Source organism: Dendropsophus ebraccatus, chromosome 2 (assembly GCF_027789765.1).
Source record: "Dendropsophus ebraccatus isolate aDenEbr1 chromosome 2, aDenEbr1.pat, whole genome shotgun sequence".
Lineage (NCBI taxonomy): Eukaryota > Metazoa > Chordata > Amphibia > Anura > Hylidae > Dendropsophus > Dendropsophus ebraccatus.
In genome coordinates, this window is record NC_091455.1 from 126,302,463 (window position 1) to 126,323,979 (window position 21,517).

A 21,517-nucleotide genomic window follows, 5' to 3' on the forward strand; every position below is an offset into this window, starting at 1 on the left:
GCCATTGCTTTGCCACCATAGATTAAATAAGATGAGAAACTGCAAAACACACACAGACACAGACACAGACACACACACAGACACACACACTTTTTTTGGAGCATTACATTCAAAAATACCACTAGAAATATTTTATGCATCATCTTCTTGTACTTATTTTAAGGGTCCCCAAAGAGTACACAAGTTGATCCATTAAGTTGCATGTCCACAGGCTCCTCATCACAAAATGATGGAGAGTCTCAAGTATAAAAAATATTGGGAAAGACTAGACAGAACTCGGGTCCCTGCTGCTAACCACTTTTAATGGTGCATTTACACAGAGAGATTTATCTGACAGATTTTTGAACAGACTATAAACAGAACAGGTCATGAAGAAAAGGCTGAGATTTCCCGTCTTTTCAAATCCATTCCTGGCTTTGGCTTCCAAAATCTGTCAGATAAATCTCTCTGTGTAAATGCACCATTAGTGATGTCTCATCCTACTCAGCCAATTACGGCATGTAATGTGGGGTTCAGACACGTTTCCACATTTTTCAGCATCACATTAAAAAATATCACCAGAAATATTTAATGCATCATTTTCTGGTATGCATTTTAATTAAAGCGACTCTGTACCCACAATCTGACCCCCCCCCCCCAAACAACTTGTACCTTCAGATAGCTGCTTTTTATACAAGATCTGTCCTGGGGTCCGTTCGGCATGGGATGCAGTTATTGTCATAAAAACAACTTTTAATCCAGCAGCGCTGTGTCTAATGGCCGGAGCTTACATTTGTATATGCATTAGCACCACCTCTCCGTCCTTCCTCCCCACCCTCCTCATCATTAGGAATGCTCCAGGCAGATTGCTTCCTATTCCACACCTGTGTGCATAATGAACATGGGCTGGATCGTTAATACACCTGTGCAAAGCTCAAACAGCAGTAAATGTTCCTGGATCATTCCTAATGATGAGGAGGGTGGGGAGAAAGGATGGAGAGGTGGTGCCAGCCTAATGCATATACAAATGTATAGACACAGCTGTTAGACACAGCGCTGCAGGATTAAAAGTTGTTTTTAGGACAATAACTGCATCCCCTGCCAAACGGACCTCAGGACAGATCTTGGATAAAAAGCAGCTATCTGAAGGTACAAGTGGTTTGGGGGCGACAGATTGTGGGCTGCTTTAAGTACTTTTCAACTTTTAAGAATAATATAAGACAAAGACAGATAGATGACCAAATCAGTACAAATCATGTGTTGTACACACTTTCGGGGGTGGAGCATTTTCATTAAAGGGGTAGTGCTGCGTTTTCGTTTTTTCTGCTTCATTAACACACATTACAAAGTTATATCAGTTTGCAATGTGGGTTATTAAGCGGTCTGGCCCGCATAATAACTTTAGGAGGTTATTTTATGAAGAAAAGTTGGTAAAATCAGAGGAGTATTTCATAAATACATGTATACATGCTGTTTTTGTAAAGTAACTTACACCACTGTACCATTTTCCTTTCCCATAGATTTAATCACATCCTGTTATGCAACAGTGCACACACTTTCCCACAATCCCTTTTGCTTGCAGGCTAAGTTGAGTCCAATTGTCAGTACTTACTGCAGATTGTAGTTGAACTGAGAGTGTCTGGCTTACCCTTGTAGGTCATAACTAGAAATGAGCAAAGCAAATTCGGCAAACCATACAGGTTTTACTAAGTGAATTCTGCACGATTAACAAATTCGCTAAACATGGAGGACATGATGGCAGATGCATATGTTTAGTTACAGTACAGTACAGTGGGAGCAAGAGATTATCCATTATCCCTTATGGTTGTCCAATGACCTGCAAGCCCCACTGTGATGTCAGCACCTCCCCGTCACCCTGTATATAGTGTGCTCCACTTCCTGGAGGTGGGCAGTCTGCTGTGTGTGCAGAGGAGGGAAGAATCTGTGGGTGCTGTAAAGCCATTGTCCATTTCAATCAGTCTGTGGGTGAAGTTAACCCTTTAGTATCCTAGTGTGTAGGGGCTGTAAAGCCAGTGTTCATTCACACCAGTTTGTGGGCCCTGTAAAGCCAGTGTCCATTTAAACCAGTCTGTAGGTGCTGTTGTTGAAGTGAACCAAGTGTTCTTGCTCAGTGGAGTTCCTACTGTACTGTTAAAACAAACAACAGAAATCTTATCAACACATTCAACTCTGCATCAAACCCCTTCCAACCGCTGTATAGTAAAGTATGCAACCCCTTCCATTCCCAGTTGACCCCCCCCATTACTGTAGGTTACATCTGTGGCCTGTTCCATCTATGAGACACAGTATTGGCACTATCTCCCATTAAAGAAATTATTTTGCATGCTAAAAAAATCTGGCCCTTTTCAGGGTATGTCAAATGTCAGCGGCCAAGGTAGCACACAAGATATTCCCAGTGGAACACAGGCTCAGGGGAGTGATTATCCCAACCAGATAGGAGGAAGGTTTGAACTCCCTTTTACTCCTAGTGGGCAGATGAATACCAGCCAGGCTGGGATTGTAGGCTGGATCCTTCAAAAGGGGCAGCGGGTTAAAAAAGCAACACAGGCACATGTGGAATTAGTAAATTATATCTCTTTAGGGTGTACACAGACAGATTTGTTAATGCAATTATTGAAGCCAAATCCAGGAACAGAGTGTAAATAGAGAACAGGTCATAAAGGAAAGACTAAGAATTCTCCTCTTTTTGAATTCTCTCCTGCCTTTGCTTTCACTAGTTGTAACAAAAAATATGTTCGCGTGAACACACCATAAGGTTTTGTTCACACCATCAAAATAAGTATACAAATTGTTGTAAATACACCAGTATTGTAAGATAACGTCCATTGTTTGTCATTTTGACAGTGTGTGAACAGTCCTAAACAGCACAAATTTATAAAGGCTTGTACATGTAAAAAATATTTAATTCTCTGCATTTGATTACTAGTGATTTAAGACGAACCTGAGCGTACTCAAGGTACGTTCTCCTATAATATTTAATTTACATAATGCATCAGTTTAGACCTAGTATATTTACATACTGGACACAATTCATTATTCTGTTCACATCACCAGTTTAAAGCGAATGTACCACTTTTCAGGCTATATTAAGTCATACATACCCCCAAATCCGTGCCTCAGTGCTGAATCAGCTGACACAGTCCTTATTTTGATCGGTTGCCACATTCCCATTTTTTTTTTGTCTGTATACAAATATGCAAATGAAGGTCGCTGAGCACAGGAAATAATGCCCAGGTTTTTGTTCTTTGTAAGCACATGTGTGCATAATTGATATTCTTTTTGTTCTTAGTTTTTTCCCTTATAATGTGATTAAGAAGACAGGCATGGGGAGTGGGGTGAAGGATGTGGGAGGCTTAATTGTGCTATGTTTTGTATATTTAAACTGACACTGTCACCGCCTTTTTGCATTCTGACTCCTCTACACAGGTTTAAAAGGCAAATTTAGCAGTTTTCATACCTTATTTTATATCATACGTGATGGTGCTTGTTCAAGTAAAAAGTGATCTTTTATCAACTGCAGATTGGGCTAAGTGGGCGGGGCTTCATGGAAACAGCACCACTTAGCCCTGCCCACAACGCCAGCGCCGTCCCCCCATGACGTCATAGGGACATAGGCCCGCCCCCTCGTCGACCATTGGAACAGGCTGGCCTAAAGGTGTAGGCCCCACCCCCTCTAGGTCGGCCTACATCAATGGGTATCAAAGGGCAAGGCTTATATGTCGATGACCATACGGTAGCGCTGTGGGTGGGGCTAGGTGGCGCTGTTGCCGTGAAGCCGCGCCCACTTAGCACAATCTGCAGTTGATAAAAGATCACTTTTTACTTGAACAAGCACCATCACGTATGATATAAAATATTGTATGCACATTTACCCTTTACACCTGTGTAGAGAAGTCAGAATGCAAAAAGGGGGTGACAGTGTCACTTTAAGTCTCCTATTGTATTTGAAAGGCACTAATAAAAATTAAATGAGAAAAACAAAACAAAAAACTTTAGAGGTAATTTATCATTAGAGGTAGAAATGTATTTGTGTGTATATGAGGTCTTTGCATGTAAGAGTGTGTTGTGCCTCAAATTAATTACAAATCCTCATTAAATTGAGTCTACTAAGAGGCTAATAAATGTTAGTGTTCCACTAAGTTAACAGATGCCGCCATTTAAGTGTGGTCTGGACTAGAGTGGATTTGCTCCAGTATTAGCGACTTTTAGTCTCTATCAATTAAAGGGGTTATCCAGCGCTACAAAAACATGGCCACGTTCCCCCTACTGTTGTCTCCAGTTTGGGTGGGGTTTTGAAACTCCGTTCCATTGAACTAAATGGAGCTTAACCAAATTCCTTTTTTTTTTTTTAAATTTGACAGCGCAAATTATTATTTTCCGGTTTCGCAGCATATGTTATGGAAAAATAATGCCTGTCATTGCAAAGTACAATTGGTTTTGCAAAAAATAAGGGCTCATGTGGGTCTCTAGGGGAAAAAATGCAAGCCCTATGGCCTTTAAGACATAAAGTGAAAAAAGCAAAAGTGCAAAAACGAAAATTGGCTTTGACTTTAAGGGGTTAATTTATGACCTGTTCCCTGTTTATAATCTGTTCCTGGCTTTGGCTTCAAAAATCTGTCAAGTAAATCTCTTTTGTATAAAGGCACCCTAAGAGTTTTTGAGTTAACAAACTATGTTTGGGGGCACAGATTAGGGATAGTAAAATCTCCAGGATTCCCCGCTGACTAGCAGATTGACCATCACTGCAGAAGGCAACACTATGCAACTGTTTGGTATTCACCTAAGCCCCTGTAATAGAAACCATAATCTACAATGACTGTTGCTGCATAAAATAAAATAAAAAAAACCTCTCTGATACCCTTATTGCAGTAAAGTTTGTTTCTTGATAAGCATTCCAGAAAGTAAAGTTACACTCTGATGTGGCAATGCTTAATACATGTAAAATAACACCAAGCAGGTGTAAAAGAATGATTAAGAGAGGAATTCTTAGCTGCAGTGAAAATACAGCTAATTATCAATCTGTACACAGATTTTACCTATTTATCAAGTACTGCTTTGGCTACATGTGTGTGTGTGTGTGTGTATATATATATATATATATATATATATATATATATATATTTTATAACTTTTTTTTATCTATTTGGGAATATATCGTACAGGTAAAAACCCACAATAGATGACCCCCCCTCCTGAGAAAGTACCATGCACACCCTGTCATTCTGACCCCTTATACTAAGAATCAATACCTATAGTGGATAAAGCATTCAGAAACAACACCAAGAAGAATGGATCTAATACAATTTAATCAAATGGGCAATATTATTAATAATCATAATATTTTGTATTTATATAGTGCCAACATATTCTGGTGCACTTTACAAGGCGTGGCATGAGGGGAGCCATGCGAGAGTCCTGGGGTCAGAGATGTTAACGCCATCTTGGCTCCAGTCGTGGAGGAAGAGCTCTCTAAACACTTGTGCTGTGATTATGGTAACATGATACCGGAAGTCCACAAGGTGGAAAATTTTAATGCTACCGTTGTGCATATTTCAGAAAGATTTCAGGGCTGGGCACTCCATGTGGCACTACATATTCCGGGTATTAACCCCATGGCGTACCTGGCGCTGTGACCCCGCTCTGACTCAAGACGCTATTAGCTATCAGCAGCCAGAAAACGCGGCTATTAGATGATGCTGGCTGATCATTGCACCAGCTTAGTAAGCATCTAACTGCTCTAATAATGTCATCCGTAGCGGTTTAGTGGACGGATCAGGGTGTATACACTACAGCCTTTGTTCCATAGACTTTAATGTAATTGATAACTATCAATAAACAATGGCCGTTGTTGCAACCTGCAACAACGGCCTTTGTTTATTGCTGAAATACAGTGTGTGAATGTGGCCAGAAAGGAATCTTTTCCTTCAGTGTTCTGCACAGCAGAAGGAGAGATCAGTCAGTGCTATGCTAAAGCCTGTTAGTTATATTATGTCACTTGTACAGAGACTTTGGTGCTAGAAATTGGTTCATACTTGCTGGCACTGTTTATAGGGCATCCTAGTACTTGGAAAAAAATCACATTTTCAGACAGTTAAATAATTTTATGAAAATACATTTTCTTTTCAACATTACAATAACTAAAATAACTAAACTAAAAGTCAGTTGTTTAACCCCTTAACGACACATATTTACACCCAGTAGTCGCTTCGGGGAGTTCAAAGCAGGGCCGCGCGGCGACCCCACTCTGAACCGCCGCGGTCCCAGGTGCCGCATGTAGCCCAGGGCCGTGGCTATTAGCGGACACGGTCCAATCGCCGTGCCCGCTAATCAAGTTTTCAGATGCAGCTGTCAAAGTTGACAACTGCATCTGAAAGCTTGTGCAGCCCGATCTGTGGTGGTCTAGTGGGGTGGATCCCCCCCCCCCCCAGGGACATTGTCCTGGAGGAGCGATCCACACATCTGTTACCGGTCGGCACCGTAATGTCACTGATCCTGGCTCGGCACTCGATTGCTTCCGGCTGCTGCAGCCAGAAGCAATTGAGTGCCTATCTCATTGATCTATGCTGTATAACTTTACAGCATAAATCTCAATGAGAGATCAGTGTGCTTATACTAGAAGTCCCCTGGTGGGGCTTCTAGTATAAGTGTAAAAGGAAAAAAAAAGTGTTACTATTAATTAAAAAAAAACCTCCCCTAATAAAAGTGTGAATAACCTCCCTTTTCCCATGTTATAAGTAAAAATAAATAAATAAATAAATAAACATGTTTGGTATCACCGCATGCATAATCGCCGAACTATTAATTTATCATATTCCTGATGGCGATCAAAAAGTGATCAAAAAGTCACATATGCACAATCAAGGTACCGATAGAAAGAAACATCATGGTGAAAAAAATGACACCTCACACAGACCCATAGACCAAAGGATAAAAGCGCTATAAGCCTGGGATGAGCAATTTTAAGTAACATATATTTGTTAATAATGGTTTGAATTTTTTACAAGTCATCACATAAAAGAAAAGCTATACAGGTTACATATCATTGTAATCGTAACGACTCGAGGAACATATATAACAAGACAGTTTTACCCCAGGGCGAACGGTGTAAAAACAAATACCCCCCAAATGAAAAAAAAAAGTTTTTTTTATACAATTTTTCCACACTTTGAATTTTTTTTTGTTTTGCAGTGTACTTTATGAAAAAATTCAGCCTGTCATTGCAAAGTACAATTAGTGGTGCAAAAAATAAGGGCTCAAATGGGTTTCTAGGTGAAAAAATGCAACTGCTATGGCCTTTTAAGCACAAGGAGGAAAAAAAACGAATGCACAAAAATGCTAATTGGCTCTGTCCTTAAGGGGTTAAGGGCTACTACCATGTTTCCCCGAAAATAAGACGTAGCTTCATTTTGCATGCTTTTTGGAGCAGGCTTGAAATATAAGCCCTACTCCAAAAAAAGCCCTGGTTACAGTTCCAGCTGACCCGATCCTTGACCCTGGGTGGCTGAGGATCAGCCAACCAGAGCCGGGTGAGTTATGCGCCACCTTAAGCTGCTCAACACAAACTGCAGGGAAGGCTGGAGTGGTAAGAAATGAACAAGAAGAAACATTAAAGGGGTATTCCCCCCAAGGGCTAAAAAATGAAATGCTCCCAAACCTAACTGATCTCACTTACCAAGTCTCCCTGAGTATTTTGAGCCGTCTCCCATCTTTCTAGCTGCTGACATTCCTGGGTTAAAAGTTTTTCTAAAAGACCTGTTTATATCCAAGATGGCGCCGGCCAGGAAACTACATTAACCATCATGCAGTTCTTCTCTTAGCTTTTCTGCCAACTGCTCCTCATTACTACATTGCATGAGGGAAGGGGGGCTAGGTGTCATTGCCATAGAGCAGTCAGAGAGGCAGACTGATGTGCAGCAGTGCCTGGTTAGGTCTCTCTGACAGCTGACACCCTTCCCAGCCCTGCTGTAGGATCACTGTTTGGGCTGTGTAGCTCCGTCCATGACAGCAAACACCCCCTCCCCCGACCCATGCTTATCACTCTCATTCTCCCTTGGTCTCCTGCAGTCCGGTCTCTAACAGCCACAGCTTTATGGAAATGACAGAGAGTCCGGGGCTTCAGTCAGAGAATGAGAGATAAAAGCCAGGGGGAGGGGGGAGAGCTGCCCGGACCGAGATACACAGTAAGGAAGAAAGTTATCAGCATGGGGGGAGGAGGGGGGAGAGCTGCTGAGGACGGAGCTATACACAGTGAGGAGACTAAAGAAACAGTGGAGGGAGTGACAGCTGCCAGGGACCCGGATCAGCACAAGAGCAGGCGACACAGTGAGGAAACTGAGGGAGGTGGAGATAGACTTCAGCAGCAGGGGCTGTCAGGTGTCCTCACTTCAGCCTATTGAAGGGAGGGAGGGAGGACACGTCACCCGACTCAGAGGGTGGGGGCCAGGAGAGGGAGCGTGTCGGGGTGGATTGGACTGAGCTCATTCTCTGCCTGCACCTTGGGTGAGGAGACAGGAAAAGCAGCAAAAGGACACAGAACACATCATAACTTGTATTGGCCCATATGTGAAACTGGGGGTGGGCTTTTACATAGTGTAAAAAAGATTTTGGAGGGAATACCCCTTTAAAATGGGGAGACGGAATGTACGTGGGCCAACTACAGGGGGGTAAAGTATGAGGACAGCTAGTGGACGGGGATGTGTACAGTATGGAGAAGCAACTACATAGTGGGGAGGGAGTTATACAGTATAGGGGCCTTATGACAGAGAGGAATGTATACAGTATGGGGGAGGAACTACAGAGAGGAGACGGAGGTATACAGTATGGAGGCCTAACTACAGGGGAACTTACACATAGAGTACGGCTGCTATAGATTGGGGTTACGTGTATGTGTGTGTGTACGAGCATACTGTGTTACTCCGAAATGAAACATACCCCGAAAATAATCCCTAGCCCTTTTTTCAGAGAAAAAATAATATAAGACTTATTTTTGGAGAAACATAGTCAAAGGCATATTCATTTAGTTATACTTTTTTCTTAATATTGACAAACTTATGTATGGAATGATTTCACTGTACATTTTAAAGGGGCTGGAGCTCTTTTTTATACCTATAAGCCACAATTTAAATACCCAGAATTAAATGCAAAATTCTGGCTGCCTGTAGCCACCTCCAGGGGGAACCTTGGGTCTTACTGAAGATGGACTTCAAAAGGAGCTGTATAATTTAAATTGCAATTAGCTCCCCTAGTCTTAGCTACAGGCTGCCAGAATGATGACATTTAAAGGCGATGTACACATCCATAAAGCCTCAGATATTATATTAAAGCAAGAACTAATTAAATTGATTCATATTTGATTTATTTTATTACATACAACACCCATTTTTAGTGGAGCTCCTTTTAGTCACCTCAAAAGACATCAATCTCCATAGTTAAAGAAAACATGCTCAGTTTCCACCTGTGTAGAGAAATCCTCTAGTAAAAAAAAGAGCCGTGAAACAGAAACACAATTAATCCAGAAATTGGTTTTAGTAAACCCAACAAATTACTTCAAGAAAGCTGCACATACATCCTTAGGCCATGTTCGCATGACGTAAGACACTGGCTGTTCTGTTACCCGGCCGGGTCACAGAACAGCTGGTGTCAGAGAAGATCATCCCAGCCGGTACTGCAGTATTGGCTGGATGATCTTCATTTCTGATTAATTGAGATGCGGGCGCACCCGTGTGTGCCTGCATCCCAATTCACCACTGCACAAAATAGAACGTGCGGCCAGAGCCATTGTGTGAACTGACATGTCTGTGCGGCCGCTATTCAGTGAATAGCAACTGCAGAAAACTGATATGTCAGTTTTTTGTGCGGCCGGATGGAATCTTGGCCAGAGCATATACTACGTGTATAAGCTCTGGCCAGGATTCACTTCAATAGAACGCATGTTTTGTATAAATCACGGCCGTTGTTGCAAATTACTTGTCTTTAGACAATATGCAGATGGCTCTATTTATTGAGTCAATGTGGACATTTATGCTTTAAGCATTTAAAAACCATGAAAAACGCGATTCAGACAATGTTTCTCCATGTAGAGAAATGCATGTGGCTGAAACCACTCTCCCCCACGCTCCCCAGGATGGGGCATCTTCAGGTTAAGTTCCTAGGGAGGTAGCAGCTGTTAATATGGCCCTGGTCACACCCTCACTTCTGTACACTTTTGATCCCCTTCCATGAACTTGGTCTTAGGGTATATTCACACGAATGGGCTCGCAGCGAGATTCTCGCTGCGAGCCCAGCAGGTCCTGGCAGTTCCCATACACTACATACTTGCTGCGGTCTAAACGACCGCAGCGAGTATGTAATTCTGCCGCCCTTAACCCCTTCTGCTCCCGGCCGGCTCCCCCGCTGTAAGCATACTTTACCTGTCCTTGCTGCACGGGGTCCCGGCGTCCTGCTCTCCCGTCCGGCCAATTAGTGTGTTGCCCAGCCGCAGCCACTGATTGGCCGGACGGGAGAGCAGGACGCCGGACCCGTGCAGCGAGGACAGGTAAAGTATGCTTACAGCGGGGGAGCCGGCCGGGAGCAGAAGGGGTTAAGGGCGGCAGAAATACATACTCGCTGCGGTCGTTTAGACCGCAGCAAGTATGTAGTGTGTGGGAACTGCCAGGACCTGCCGGGCTCACAGCGAGAATCTCGCTGCGAGCCCGTTCGTGTGAATATTCCCTTAAACATCTCATAGACAAGGATTTATATTATCCTTTATTTAAGAAATTAACTTTTTGTATGGTGAGGGCATAGGCCTATTTCTTTTTTTTCCTTACACCATTTTCTTTGAACACTGACAAGCTGAATTAAAAGAATGGCATGGCCTAATTGTAATCATCAAAAAGCTAGAATTAACGGGAAATAAATATGAAAAATATACAGGGAACTAGATTCATTAGATCCTTTTAGAACTGTCTGTTTACAAAATGTTTCATTAGCAACATCAAACCATATATTTATGACTATAATGCGAATATGATTAGAAAAACAACTGATACGCTTTTTACTGCCGATAGATTAAAGAGGTAATTTCACTAATGCAATACACCTGAATACACCTCCTGATAGATCAGTTTAGGATTAGCCTAAAATTACAGAAGTAACTTAAAAAGAATTTCAAGCTCTGAATAATAAAAAACACAGGACAATGGAAAAATAATTCCTGATCTACCTGCTTCATAATTCATATGAAGCTTAGGCCTCCTTCTCACATCCATGTCAGTTTTTACTGTCAAAAAATCCTGATCACAAGGCCTCAAAAGGCCTTGTTGTTGTAATTAAGGTCTAGTATACCAATATTGTAATTAGTTGTAATTAAGGTCTAGTATACCAATATACGTTCCGTATACATCACATGTACCCACATGACCCCTCGTGTACCGTCTTCCCCTCATTTACCATGCCACCATCTTCCCCCCGTGTACTGTGCCACTGTCTCTCCGTTGTGTATTTGTGTCAACCTCTAATCTGTTGCAGAACTACAAGTCCCATTATTTGATCCAGTCCTATATATTATAACACACCATGCTAGGAGATGTAGTTCTACAGCTTACCTCATACACCATGTTCTACAGCTTCAAATCTGCGACATCAGTCTTATGGATTTTCTTTGATCACAAATTATATATAGCACTTCTACCTTATCCAGAGGCTTGGACTTTCTTGATTAGGGATGGTCCGAAACTGCCGAGGTTCGGGTTCTTATGAACCGGAACGCTCGGCATCAGATTCCTGCTGTCTGCCCGCTCCATGGAGCAGGTGGATACAGCGGGAGGACCACCTAGAAAACTGGGATACAGCCTATGGCTATGGCTGTATCCCAGTTTTCCAGGCGGTCCTCCCGCTGTATCCACCCTCTCCATAGAGCGAGCAGACAGCGGGAATCATTACCGAGAGTTCGGGTTCGTATGAACCTGAACCGAACTCGGTTCGGACCATCCCTATTCTTGATGCATCAATACTTTTGTGTTATACAACTGTCCACAGAAAGGTAAAGAAAACAATTCCTTTAGCTAAATTGCATTCTTTACCTCAGCTTTGGCAAATCCATGATGTTATATAACAGACACCAGGATGGTGCTTTAAGGTTTGCCCCTTCCATGCTTATACAACAATGCATATGAAGGGGCTGAGTGCAGAGACCATCAGCTGTATGTAACCAGCACAGATTTACCTGCAGTTCTGCTGAACTCTTTCTTCCTCATTTCTTGGACAGTTCCTCCATACCCATAGTCAGATGAGTTTTTGAAATGCTTTTGAAAATGAGAGAAGGAAAGCAGATCTTCCAGAGTCATGGCTGTCTGCTCCTTCTCCATGAGAGCAGCTACTGTGCTTCTTACTTAGCAGCAGAATGAATGTGTATGAGAGAACCAGGAAGAAGGGGACACTGCAGGGGGAGGGCCCTGCAGCTTAGCTAACAGATCACAACAAATCACACAGCTAGTAGTAGGCGTGTGTGTGTAATGTATACACGTGTGTGAGGTCACAAGACACCATAGAGTAGTATGAAACTAGTCGTATAATGTTTATTATGAATACAGCATATGATTGTTAGTAAAGCTAGGTTACCAAGCTTATTTTATCAAGATATATCCATCCATCCATTATATATTATACATACAGTACACCACACAGTATGTTATATGGTATCAGTAGAGGAGATTTCCAAAGCATACTTGGGCCATGTTTATACACCATTTTAATTTAAAATAACAGCCGTTGTCTTCATTTTTTATTTATATCCATTGAAGTCTATAGAAACAATGGCCATTGCTTCACACAATGTATAAAATAACGGCTTCTGTTTGCAGGGGGCATCAAATAATGTTTGTATCTTTAATTAATGACTGTTATTGCACAGACAGCGGACGTTATTTTAAGTTGTCCACACATAGTGCTTTTTTTTCCTCGTCCCCTGGTAATCAAAACAAGAAGAGCTGTAGAAAATCATTGTGCCTTATTCAGACTTCCTTTATAAGTTACATATAGACTATTACTCCATGATGACACTGTAAATCATAGGAGTAACACTATTTCTATATGGGAAACATTCTGAAGCATTTTTTTTTTTTAACATTGCAAAATAATAAGTCTCATAAGGGGTGAATGCTAGTGTTAGCACTGGGAAACTGACAAGATAGGCAGACAAGACAAGAACAGTGAGCCCTAAGCTGAGCCCGCCCACTGTCCCTGCCTACTTGCCACAAGACAGCCCTAGGCGACTGCGGGCAACCACGGTGCCGGTCCCTGTACTGAAATAGGTGGATAACACGTAACAGGACAGACAAACAAACACAATGCAATCAAAGTCTACAGTCCGGGTCGGCAACAGCAGGCAGGCGACAGGCAAAATGACAGGCAAGAGGAAGGTTAAGATACAGGCTCAAGGTTCAGGTCAGGCAGCAAACGAGGGTAAACAAAGTGTGGTGTCCCACCGTGGGTGCACGACACCTGTCACAAAAGCCCTTCAAAAGGCAGGTGGTGATGAAGGTATTTATTGGTTTCACCACCAGATTTCAGTGTCTCGTATGTGTGCCTTTATATATTGCACAGCTGTTGTGAACACAGGGTTACTGCTCCTTCTGCATTGTTTAATCTTGTTGTCCAGGGGAGATACTTCTTTCTCTTCCGTTAATCCCTATTCTTCTCTCTTTGCACATTTTCTTCTCCACCACTCACAGGAAGTCTTACACACCCTTGTAGGAAGTAGTCACATGGTGGGAGGAAGTGTAACGAAGTTTCCCTCTGATTGTCATGGGAGGATGACACACACACAGAGTAGGCATCTCTGCTGAAGTAAAGCCAAGGCCTGGCTCTGCCAGGACCCCCTATCCAGGACAGTCCAGCTGTGTTAGTGGGACGAGACACACGTTTATGGAGCAACCAGAGACTTTCTGTTTCTTTAGTCTAACTTTTTCCACTATGCAGTGTTAGACGCTACAGGGGGGACAAGTCTGTAATGAATTCCAGTCCACGCAGAGAACGTCTCTAAAAAGTGCAGGGCAGTATCCTAGCTACAGAGGAACTGACCCAGATAGAGCAAAGTTACAGTAACAAAGGTCTACGTACTCTATCTTGCAGCGCGGGTGACTACGGATAGTTTCGGGGACTTACAGTAGCTACTGTATACCCAGGTAACTGAGGCTGGGGCTTGTGTCACCCTAGGAGGACGGATATCCCAACACTGTAGGGCAAAATGGGGTCAGACGTAGTCTAAACACGGGCACAAGTATCTCTCAAGTATTCTCTCTAAAGTTTCAGCACAGCACATAACTAGCTTGGGTTGGGACTCCCTTGACAAACTCCTCTCCTCTTAACTGCTCAACTTTAAGCTACACAAGTACTGCTACATCTACCTCTTCTCTTCAGCACTTTTCAGTATCTCCCAGCACAGATCCAGTCAACACAAACCTATATCTAGATAAGTAATTTGCTGCCAGAGTGGTCTGTATTCCGAGAGACTGTTTTGTAAAGCCATTACATTTATTCTACTGGGATTCAGTCATTATTGCCCCGGCACCTGCACACAATTGCTACACACCTTGGGTCATTTTCCCTAAGTCCGGGTGGGTCATCACTCCACTCAGGACTACCGTGACAGGAGCCCAAGGGACCCATCACAGCCCGGCAGGTTACCAACCATTGTGGGACAGTACAAACTGGCCATACATAAAACAGGTATTACCATTCCACCTGTGTGCTGGACTAGCACTGTTGTCACAACAATACCATCACTGTCAAAGTACTGTAACAGAAGAACCACCACAAAAGCAGACAAAGCCAAGGGTCAAACACAGAAAGAACAATATTAAGCTGAACAACAATAGAGAAGTACAATAACCAGCAAGGATTGCTGGAGCTCACTCTAAGGGTCTATTCACACGGAAAGATTATCGGACAGATTATCTGCCAAAGATTTTAAGCCAAAGCCAGGAATGGATTTGAAAAGTGGAGAAATCATTGTTTATCGTTAAGCTGAAATTGTTCACCCTATTACACAGAACGATAGTTATTAGATCATTGTTACTACAAGCGTTACTGTGATCAATTACTCCATCTGATCCTAGCAAAAGAATGAACAATGTGCAATTACACTGAACGATGTGGAATTACAGCGAACAATTAACAGTGATTTTAGGGTCTGATCTAAATCAATGATCGACACACAAGCGGGTTTTTTTTATCGCTGCCTGCAATTACACAGGGCAATTTTCGTGTACATTCAAACGTTCGTTAGCAATGTCTGTGCAGCCCTTGCTTTAAAAGTGAAGTTCGTGGGGTGCCTCTCCGCACTCCCCGGTGTTCTCTTTGCTTTTCCCCGCAGTCTCTGGTGGGACTTCGGGGCCGGTCTTTAGGGTGGCGGGTTGCTCGGCCGGTCACTCGCCCTGTGTCGGGGGTTGGCTGGGCGGTCTGTCGCTTGGGGGGCCGGCTCTGGGGTTGCATCGTCTGCTGCGGGGGGGGGGGGGGGGGGGGGGGGGCGGGAGGACACCTGGGAGAGCGGAGAGGTAATGTATGAACTTTCTTATTTTATTTACAGATTCATCAGCCATTGGCCACATATCACTATTACACGTAGCAGCGCGTGGTCGGCAGACTATATTGTTAGGTTAGGAGCAAAAGACACGAACAGCCGATCGCTGTCATCAGCTGATAGTTGTCTTAATTACACAGAGAGATAATATGCCGAATTAGCCTGATTTAGCATTTTATCGCCCTTTGTAATAGGGCTCTTGGAGAGAGACAGAAAAAGTTGGGCTGTTTGCTTGCACAATGGGCCAGTCTGCCAACTTAAGATGTTTCCCTCTGCTCCTGAACAGTAAATGAAGGCTTCTCTCCTCTCATCTCTTACCATTCATAAAGTCATCTAATGTAGATATATGTTGAGAGACCTCTCAACATAAAATAAACCAAAGTGTGCACATTCTATTGGGGTACAGCCTCAATGGGCTGGCATCTGCCACCAATGACCCACATTTTTAATAAAACTTCTGTACAGACCTATGAGCTCTACTGTGAGATACAAGCTTAATGCAGGGGTTGGACAGAAATAAATGGTATTGTAAATGGCTATGGACATTCCAAGTAAGTGGTAAGTTGGGTGGCGGTCATTAGGGTCACGTTAATGTCGTCAGTAGCTTTTGGAATCCACCAGCTTATTGGCCCTTGTTGAATACAATTCCAAAAAGCTTCATACAAGAGAAATGTTCAAAAAAAAAGAAAAGTGGAGAAATCTTAGGCTTTCCTTTATGACCTGATCTCTGTTTATAGTCTGTTTCTGGCTTTAGCTTCAAATCTTTGGCAGATAATCTGTCAGATAATCTTTCTGTGTAAATGGACCCTAATGCTGCATTTACATGAAACGATTATTCGCCGATCGTTCCGTGTAAACAGTCGTCGCGTGAAAGTCCTGCGTTTACACGAAATGATTATCGTGCGAATTTGCACGATAACGATCGAATTCGAACAATAATCGTACGTGTAAACGCAGAAAACGATCTAACGGCAAGCGAGAAATCGTTCATTTTGATCTTTTAACTTGTATTTAACCTAAATCGTCATTCGCAAAAAATTCACCGATCGTTCCGCGTAAACAGTCGTCGCGCGATAGTCCGGTCGCCCGCAGCCCGGCCCCCCGCTCATCCGCAGCCCGGCTCCCCTCTTCAGCCAATCAGTGCTGCCGTGCATTGATTGGCTGAAGAGGGGAGTCGGGAATTTCAAACGGCTCCTCTTCAGCCAATCAGTGCTGCCGTGCATTGATTGGCTGAAGAGGGGAGCCGGGAATTTCAAACTGCTCTTCTTCAGCCAATCAGTGCTGAAGAGAAGCACTGATTGGCTGAAGAGGAGCCGTTTGAAATTCCCGGCTCCCCTCTTCAGCCAATCAATGCACTGAAGAGGGGAGCCGGGGATTTCGAACACCTGCTACGCGGAGCAGGTAAGGTATGCTTGCGGCTGTGGGGGTGGCGATCAGAGCGGGGGTGGCGATCGGAGCGGTGGGGGTGGCGATCGAGCCGGCGCAGGGGGCTGCGGATGAGCGGGGGGCTGCGCTGCGAGCGGGGGGCCGGGCTGCGGGAGCGTGATCTTAAAACAATCGCAAAGCGATTTTTCCGTACGATATATCGTACCGTCTAAACGCCGATCATTATGAAAGAAAGAATTGTTACTCCGACATCGTTAATCGTACGATTGGGCCAATTATGGTTTTGTGTAAACGTAGCATTATTTATGGAGGATCAGCAGCTAATTCAACCGACCCCTGACCCTTAACACAGTTCACCTGAACAGCAGCAGGGTTAACCCTATAGTTGCCAAGCAATAGCAAGCAAGATAGGTGGGGCTGAACAAACCTAATATACACCTGTGTTCAGACAGGGTTCAGAACACTGCACAGAAACACAAACTCAGCGCCTTCTCGGCTGCACAGAACTGAGGAGCGCCGAGGCACAGTCCTGACAGTCAGGGTTGACAACTTCTTCACTGGACTTAAAATCACAGACAACTCCAAATTTTAAGAAATATATGTTCTGGCTCTTTTTTTTATAACCCACATCTAAATGAAACACTTTTAAAAATGCCATTGAAACAGAAAAAAATCTGTTAGCAGCATGTGAAAAGCACACACATTATATGTATGTGTATATATATATATATATATATATATATATATATATACTGTATATATAGTGTGTGTGTGTGTGTGTGTGTGTGTGTGTGTAAGAGGTCACAAGACAGCATAGATTAGAGTAAAATGAAGCATGTAATGTTTAACTTGGATAGAGCACATGATAGTCAGTACAGCTTGGATAACAAGCTTATCAAGAACACCAAGAAACAAAGAAGTGTAAAATTGTGCTTGTGTCCATACAAACTTGTTCAGCAATTTTTTTTTTTTTTTTTTTATACATATCAGGGCGTTCCGAAGCATACTCGGGCAATGTTCACACGCTGTAAAATTACGGCCACTATTTTAATTTAATATGATAGCCGTTTTTTATTCTTCATTGATTTCCACTGAAGTCTATGGAAACAATGGGCGTTGGTTCACACAATGTGTAACATGTTTGCAGTGGCCATCAAATTAATGTTTGAGTCTTTAATTTGCGGATCTTATTGCGTGAACATCGACCATTATTTTAAGTTATGCACACATAATACTTTTTTCTCTTTTTTTTCACCGTCCTTTCTTTATCCTTTGTATTAAAATCAATGGACCTTTTAATTAAAGACACACCCAAAAGAGCCATCTTTGACTTTGAAGTAGAAAAATGATCCAATGGCCGTTATTGCAGTAATGGCCATTGGAACATGGTAAACCACAGCTGTTGTTTGGTATTTAAAACTACGGCAGTTATTTTGAGTATCAAATAATGGCCATAGAAAATCATTGTGTGAACTTAGCTTAAAGAAAACCAATCATGGACGAAAGTAAAAAAAATTGTATTCCCTAATTAGATGCAAATCATAATTTTATTAACATTTGCAAATATAATTCATTATTTTTATTGCTACGTTTTTGAATGATTTCCTTTTTACTTTCCTGTCTCGAGCCGGCTCTTTTCAAAAGAGCCGGCGCGAGACAGGAAACTCCCGTCATGCAGAGTGGCAGGAAAGGTTCCCATGATCCTTTGCCTGCCCCTCCGTTAATACACAGTGATCTCGCACTATACAGCGCAAGATCGCTGTGTATTATTTAAAGTCCCTCTTCTCTAATCTATTTATTAAGATACAGACTGCCTCTGCAGTCTGTATCTTATACTTTACCTAATCCTCTTCTTCGGTGCAGTAAGGGCGGCGCCGCCATCTTGGTTACGTCACTTGCGTTCCAGCGGTGGAACGCAAGGTCCGTAATCCAGATGGCGGCGCCCGACCTTGCGGCACTGAAGCAGAGGATAGGTAAAGTATAAAGATACAGACTGCAAATGCAGTCTGTGGCTGGGTTCACACGCTGTAACTGTGCGGCTGTATTTTTTATGCGGCTGTAAATGTGCGGGTGAAACTCCGGCCGTGGGAAAAAATAGACATGCGGCTTAAAACATACGGTCATTTACTTGGAAATCTGGTTCAACTAAAAATAACAAATAAAATGTTAAGAAAGTGATGCAAACACCTCTGGATGCATCTGGGAAAGCAGGGAACACAGTTTACATGAATCGCTATTACCGGGGTTTGCGATCCTCTGCACTATAGCCGATGTCTCTCATGGTTAATATATTGAATTAATAAAACACATTTTCTGTCTAATAAAGTCCCTTTTATTGTTCAATAATTAAATGTAAACGATTCCATCATTTTGCCATTAAATATACTGTTAAAATAAATATATATATAAATAAATGTATATTTATATATATATTTTTTGACAGTATATTTAATTGCACAATGATGGATTCGTTAGAATTAAATTATTGACCAACGAAACTGAATTTATTTAAACGAAAATGTGTTTTCTTAATTAAATATTAATTAGTACAGGAAACTCCATAAGCCGGTAATTCATATGCCGGCAATAGAGCATTCTGTACTAATCATCACTTAACTTTAATGAAAACATCAAATGTTTCTTCTAATTATGTTATCACAATAGCATTATTAGAAGAAACATTTAGAATTATATGTGCGCTCAGCTGATTGGCTGTTCGGCTGAGCGCACATATAATTAGCGGGTCCGCAGCACAGTGACTTCATTGTGCTGCGGACCAGCGAAGAGGACACATCGGGGTGAGTATAGAGCTCTCCCCACCCCCTCCCCGGCACTGCACCCCTCCCAGCAAGGAAGGGGGGGTCACTTAACCCCTTCCTTGCTGGGATAGGTGCAGTCTGACATCAGTCTGGCCCCCAGGGGGTTAAGGGGGATGCAATACATCCTCCCTTAACCCCTTGGGGGTCAGACTGTAAGCAGCGATCTGTAAAGATGCTGCATACAGTAAGGTGCACAACACCGCTCACAATGATGGGTGTTGTGCTCCTGTTTGTGTGTTTTTTGTGTGTTTCTCCCTTTTTGTTTTTCAGATGTCGGATTCCATGGACTACGTCGATGACCAGCGTTTTTTTAATGTTTTTTTTAATAAAATGGTCAATGAGGGGTGTGGGGGTGTTTTTATTTGAATAAAAAAATTTGTAAACTTGTGTCTTGTCTTTATTTCTTTACTTTATAGACTTAGTAGTGGAAGCCGTCTAATAGACGGAATCCATTACTAAGTCGGGACCTAGTGTTAGCCGGTATAAAATGGCTAACACTAACCCCCTATTATTACCCCAGTACCCAATGCCACCAGGGGTACTGGGAAGAGCCGGGTGCCAGTGGTCCCGGAGCGTCAATATTGGCGCTCCTGGACCGGGCGGCAGCAGGCTGGTAAGATTTAGGCTGGGGAGGGCCTAAACCAATGGCTCTTCCCACCCTGGTGTTACCAGGCTGCTGTCGTTTGGTTTTTAACCCGGCTGGTTATAAAAATAGGGGGGACCCTATGCATTTTTTTTTTTATTATTTATTTATTTAAAAAAAAAAACCGCATAGGGTCCCCCCTATTTTTATAACCAGCCGGGTTAAAAACCAAACGTCAGCAGCCTGGTAACACCAGGGTGGGAAGAGCCATTGGTTTAGGCCCTCCCCAGCCTAAATCTTACCAGCCTGCTGCCGCCCGGTCCAGGAGCGCCAATTTTGACGCTCCGGGACCACTGGCACCCGGCTCTTCCCAGTACCCCTGGTGGCATTGGGTACTGGGGTAATAATAGGGGGTTAGTGTTAGCCATTTTATACCGGCTAACACTAGGCCCCAACTTAGTAATGGATTCCGTCTATTAGACGGCTTCCACTACTAAGTCTATAAAGTAAAGAAATAAAGACAAGACACAAGTTTACAAATTTTTTTATTCAAATAAAAACACCCCCACACCCCTCATTGACCATTTTATTAAAAAAACATTAAAAAAACGCTGGTCATCGACGTAGTCCATGGAATCCGACGTAATCCCCAGGATACCGATATCTGAAAAACAAAAAGGGAGAAACACACAAAAACACACAAACAGGAGCACAACACCCATCATTGTGAGCGGTGTTGTGCTCCTTACAGTATGCAGCATCTTTACAGATCGCTGCTTACAGTCTGGCCCCCAAGGGGTTAAGGGAGGATGTATTGCATCCCCCTTAACCCCCTGGGGGCCAGACTGATGTCAGACTGCACCCATCCCAGCAAGGAAGGGGTTAAGTGACCCCCCTTCCTTGCTGGGAGGGGTGCAGTGCCGGGGAGGGGGTGGGGAGAGCTCTATACTCACCCTGATGTGTCCTCTTCGCTGGTCCGCAGCACAATGAAGTCACTGTACTGCAGACCGGCTCATTATATGTGCGCTCAGCCGAACAGCCAATCAGCTGAGCGCACATATAATTCTAAATGTTTCTTCTAATAATGCTATTGTGATAACATAATTAGAAGAAACATTTGATGTTTTCATTAAAGTAAAGTGATGATTAGTACAGAATGCTCTATTG

The 21,517-nt window shown here is 42.9% G+C and overlaps 1 protein-coding gene across 2 annotated transcripts in view; it reads right to left on the reverse strand.

Moving 5' to 3' along the window:
- MOCOS (molybdenum cofactor sulfurase) overlaps positions 1 to 12,366 on the reverse strand; it is a 256,930-nt gene extending 244,564 nt beyond the window's left edge. For both annotated transcript variants that reach the window (XM_069958248.1, XM_069958247.1), the window contains exon 1: positions 12,206 to 12,366. In XM_069958248.1, coding sequence (XP_069814349.1) covers positions 12,206 to 12,347 — 142 coding nt within the window. In that variant the 5' untranslated portion in view covers positions 12,348 to 12,366. The remainder of the gene's footprint in view (positions 1 to 12,205) is intronic.
- Positions 12,367 to 21,517: the final 9,151 nt, after the last annotated feature.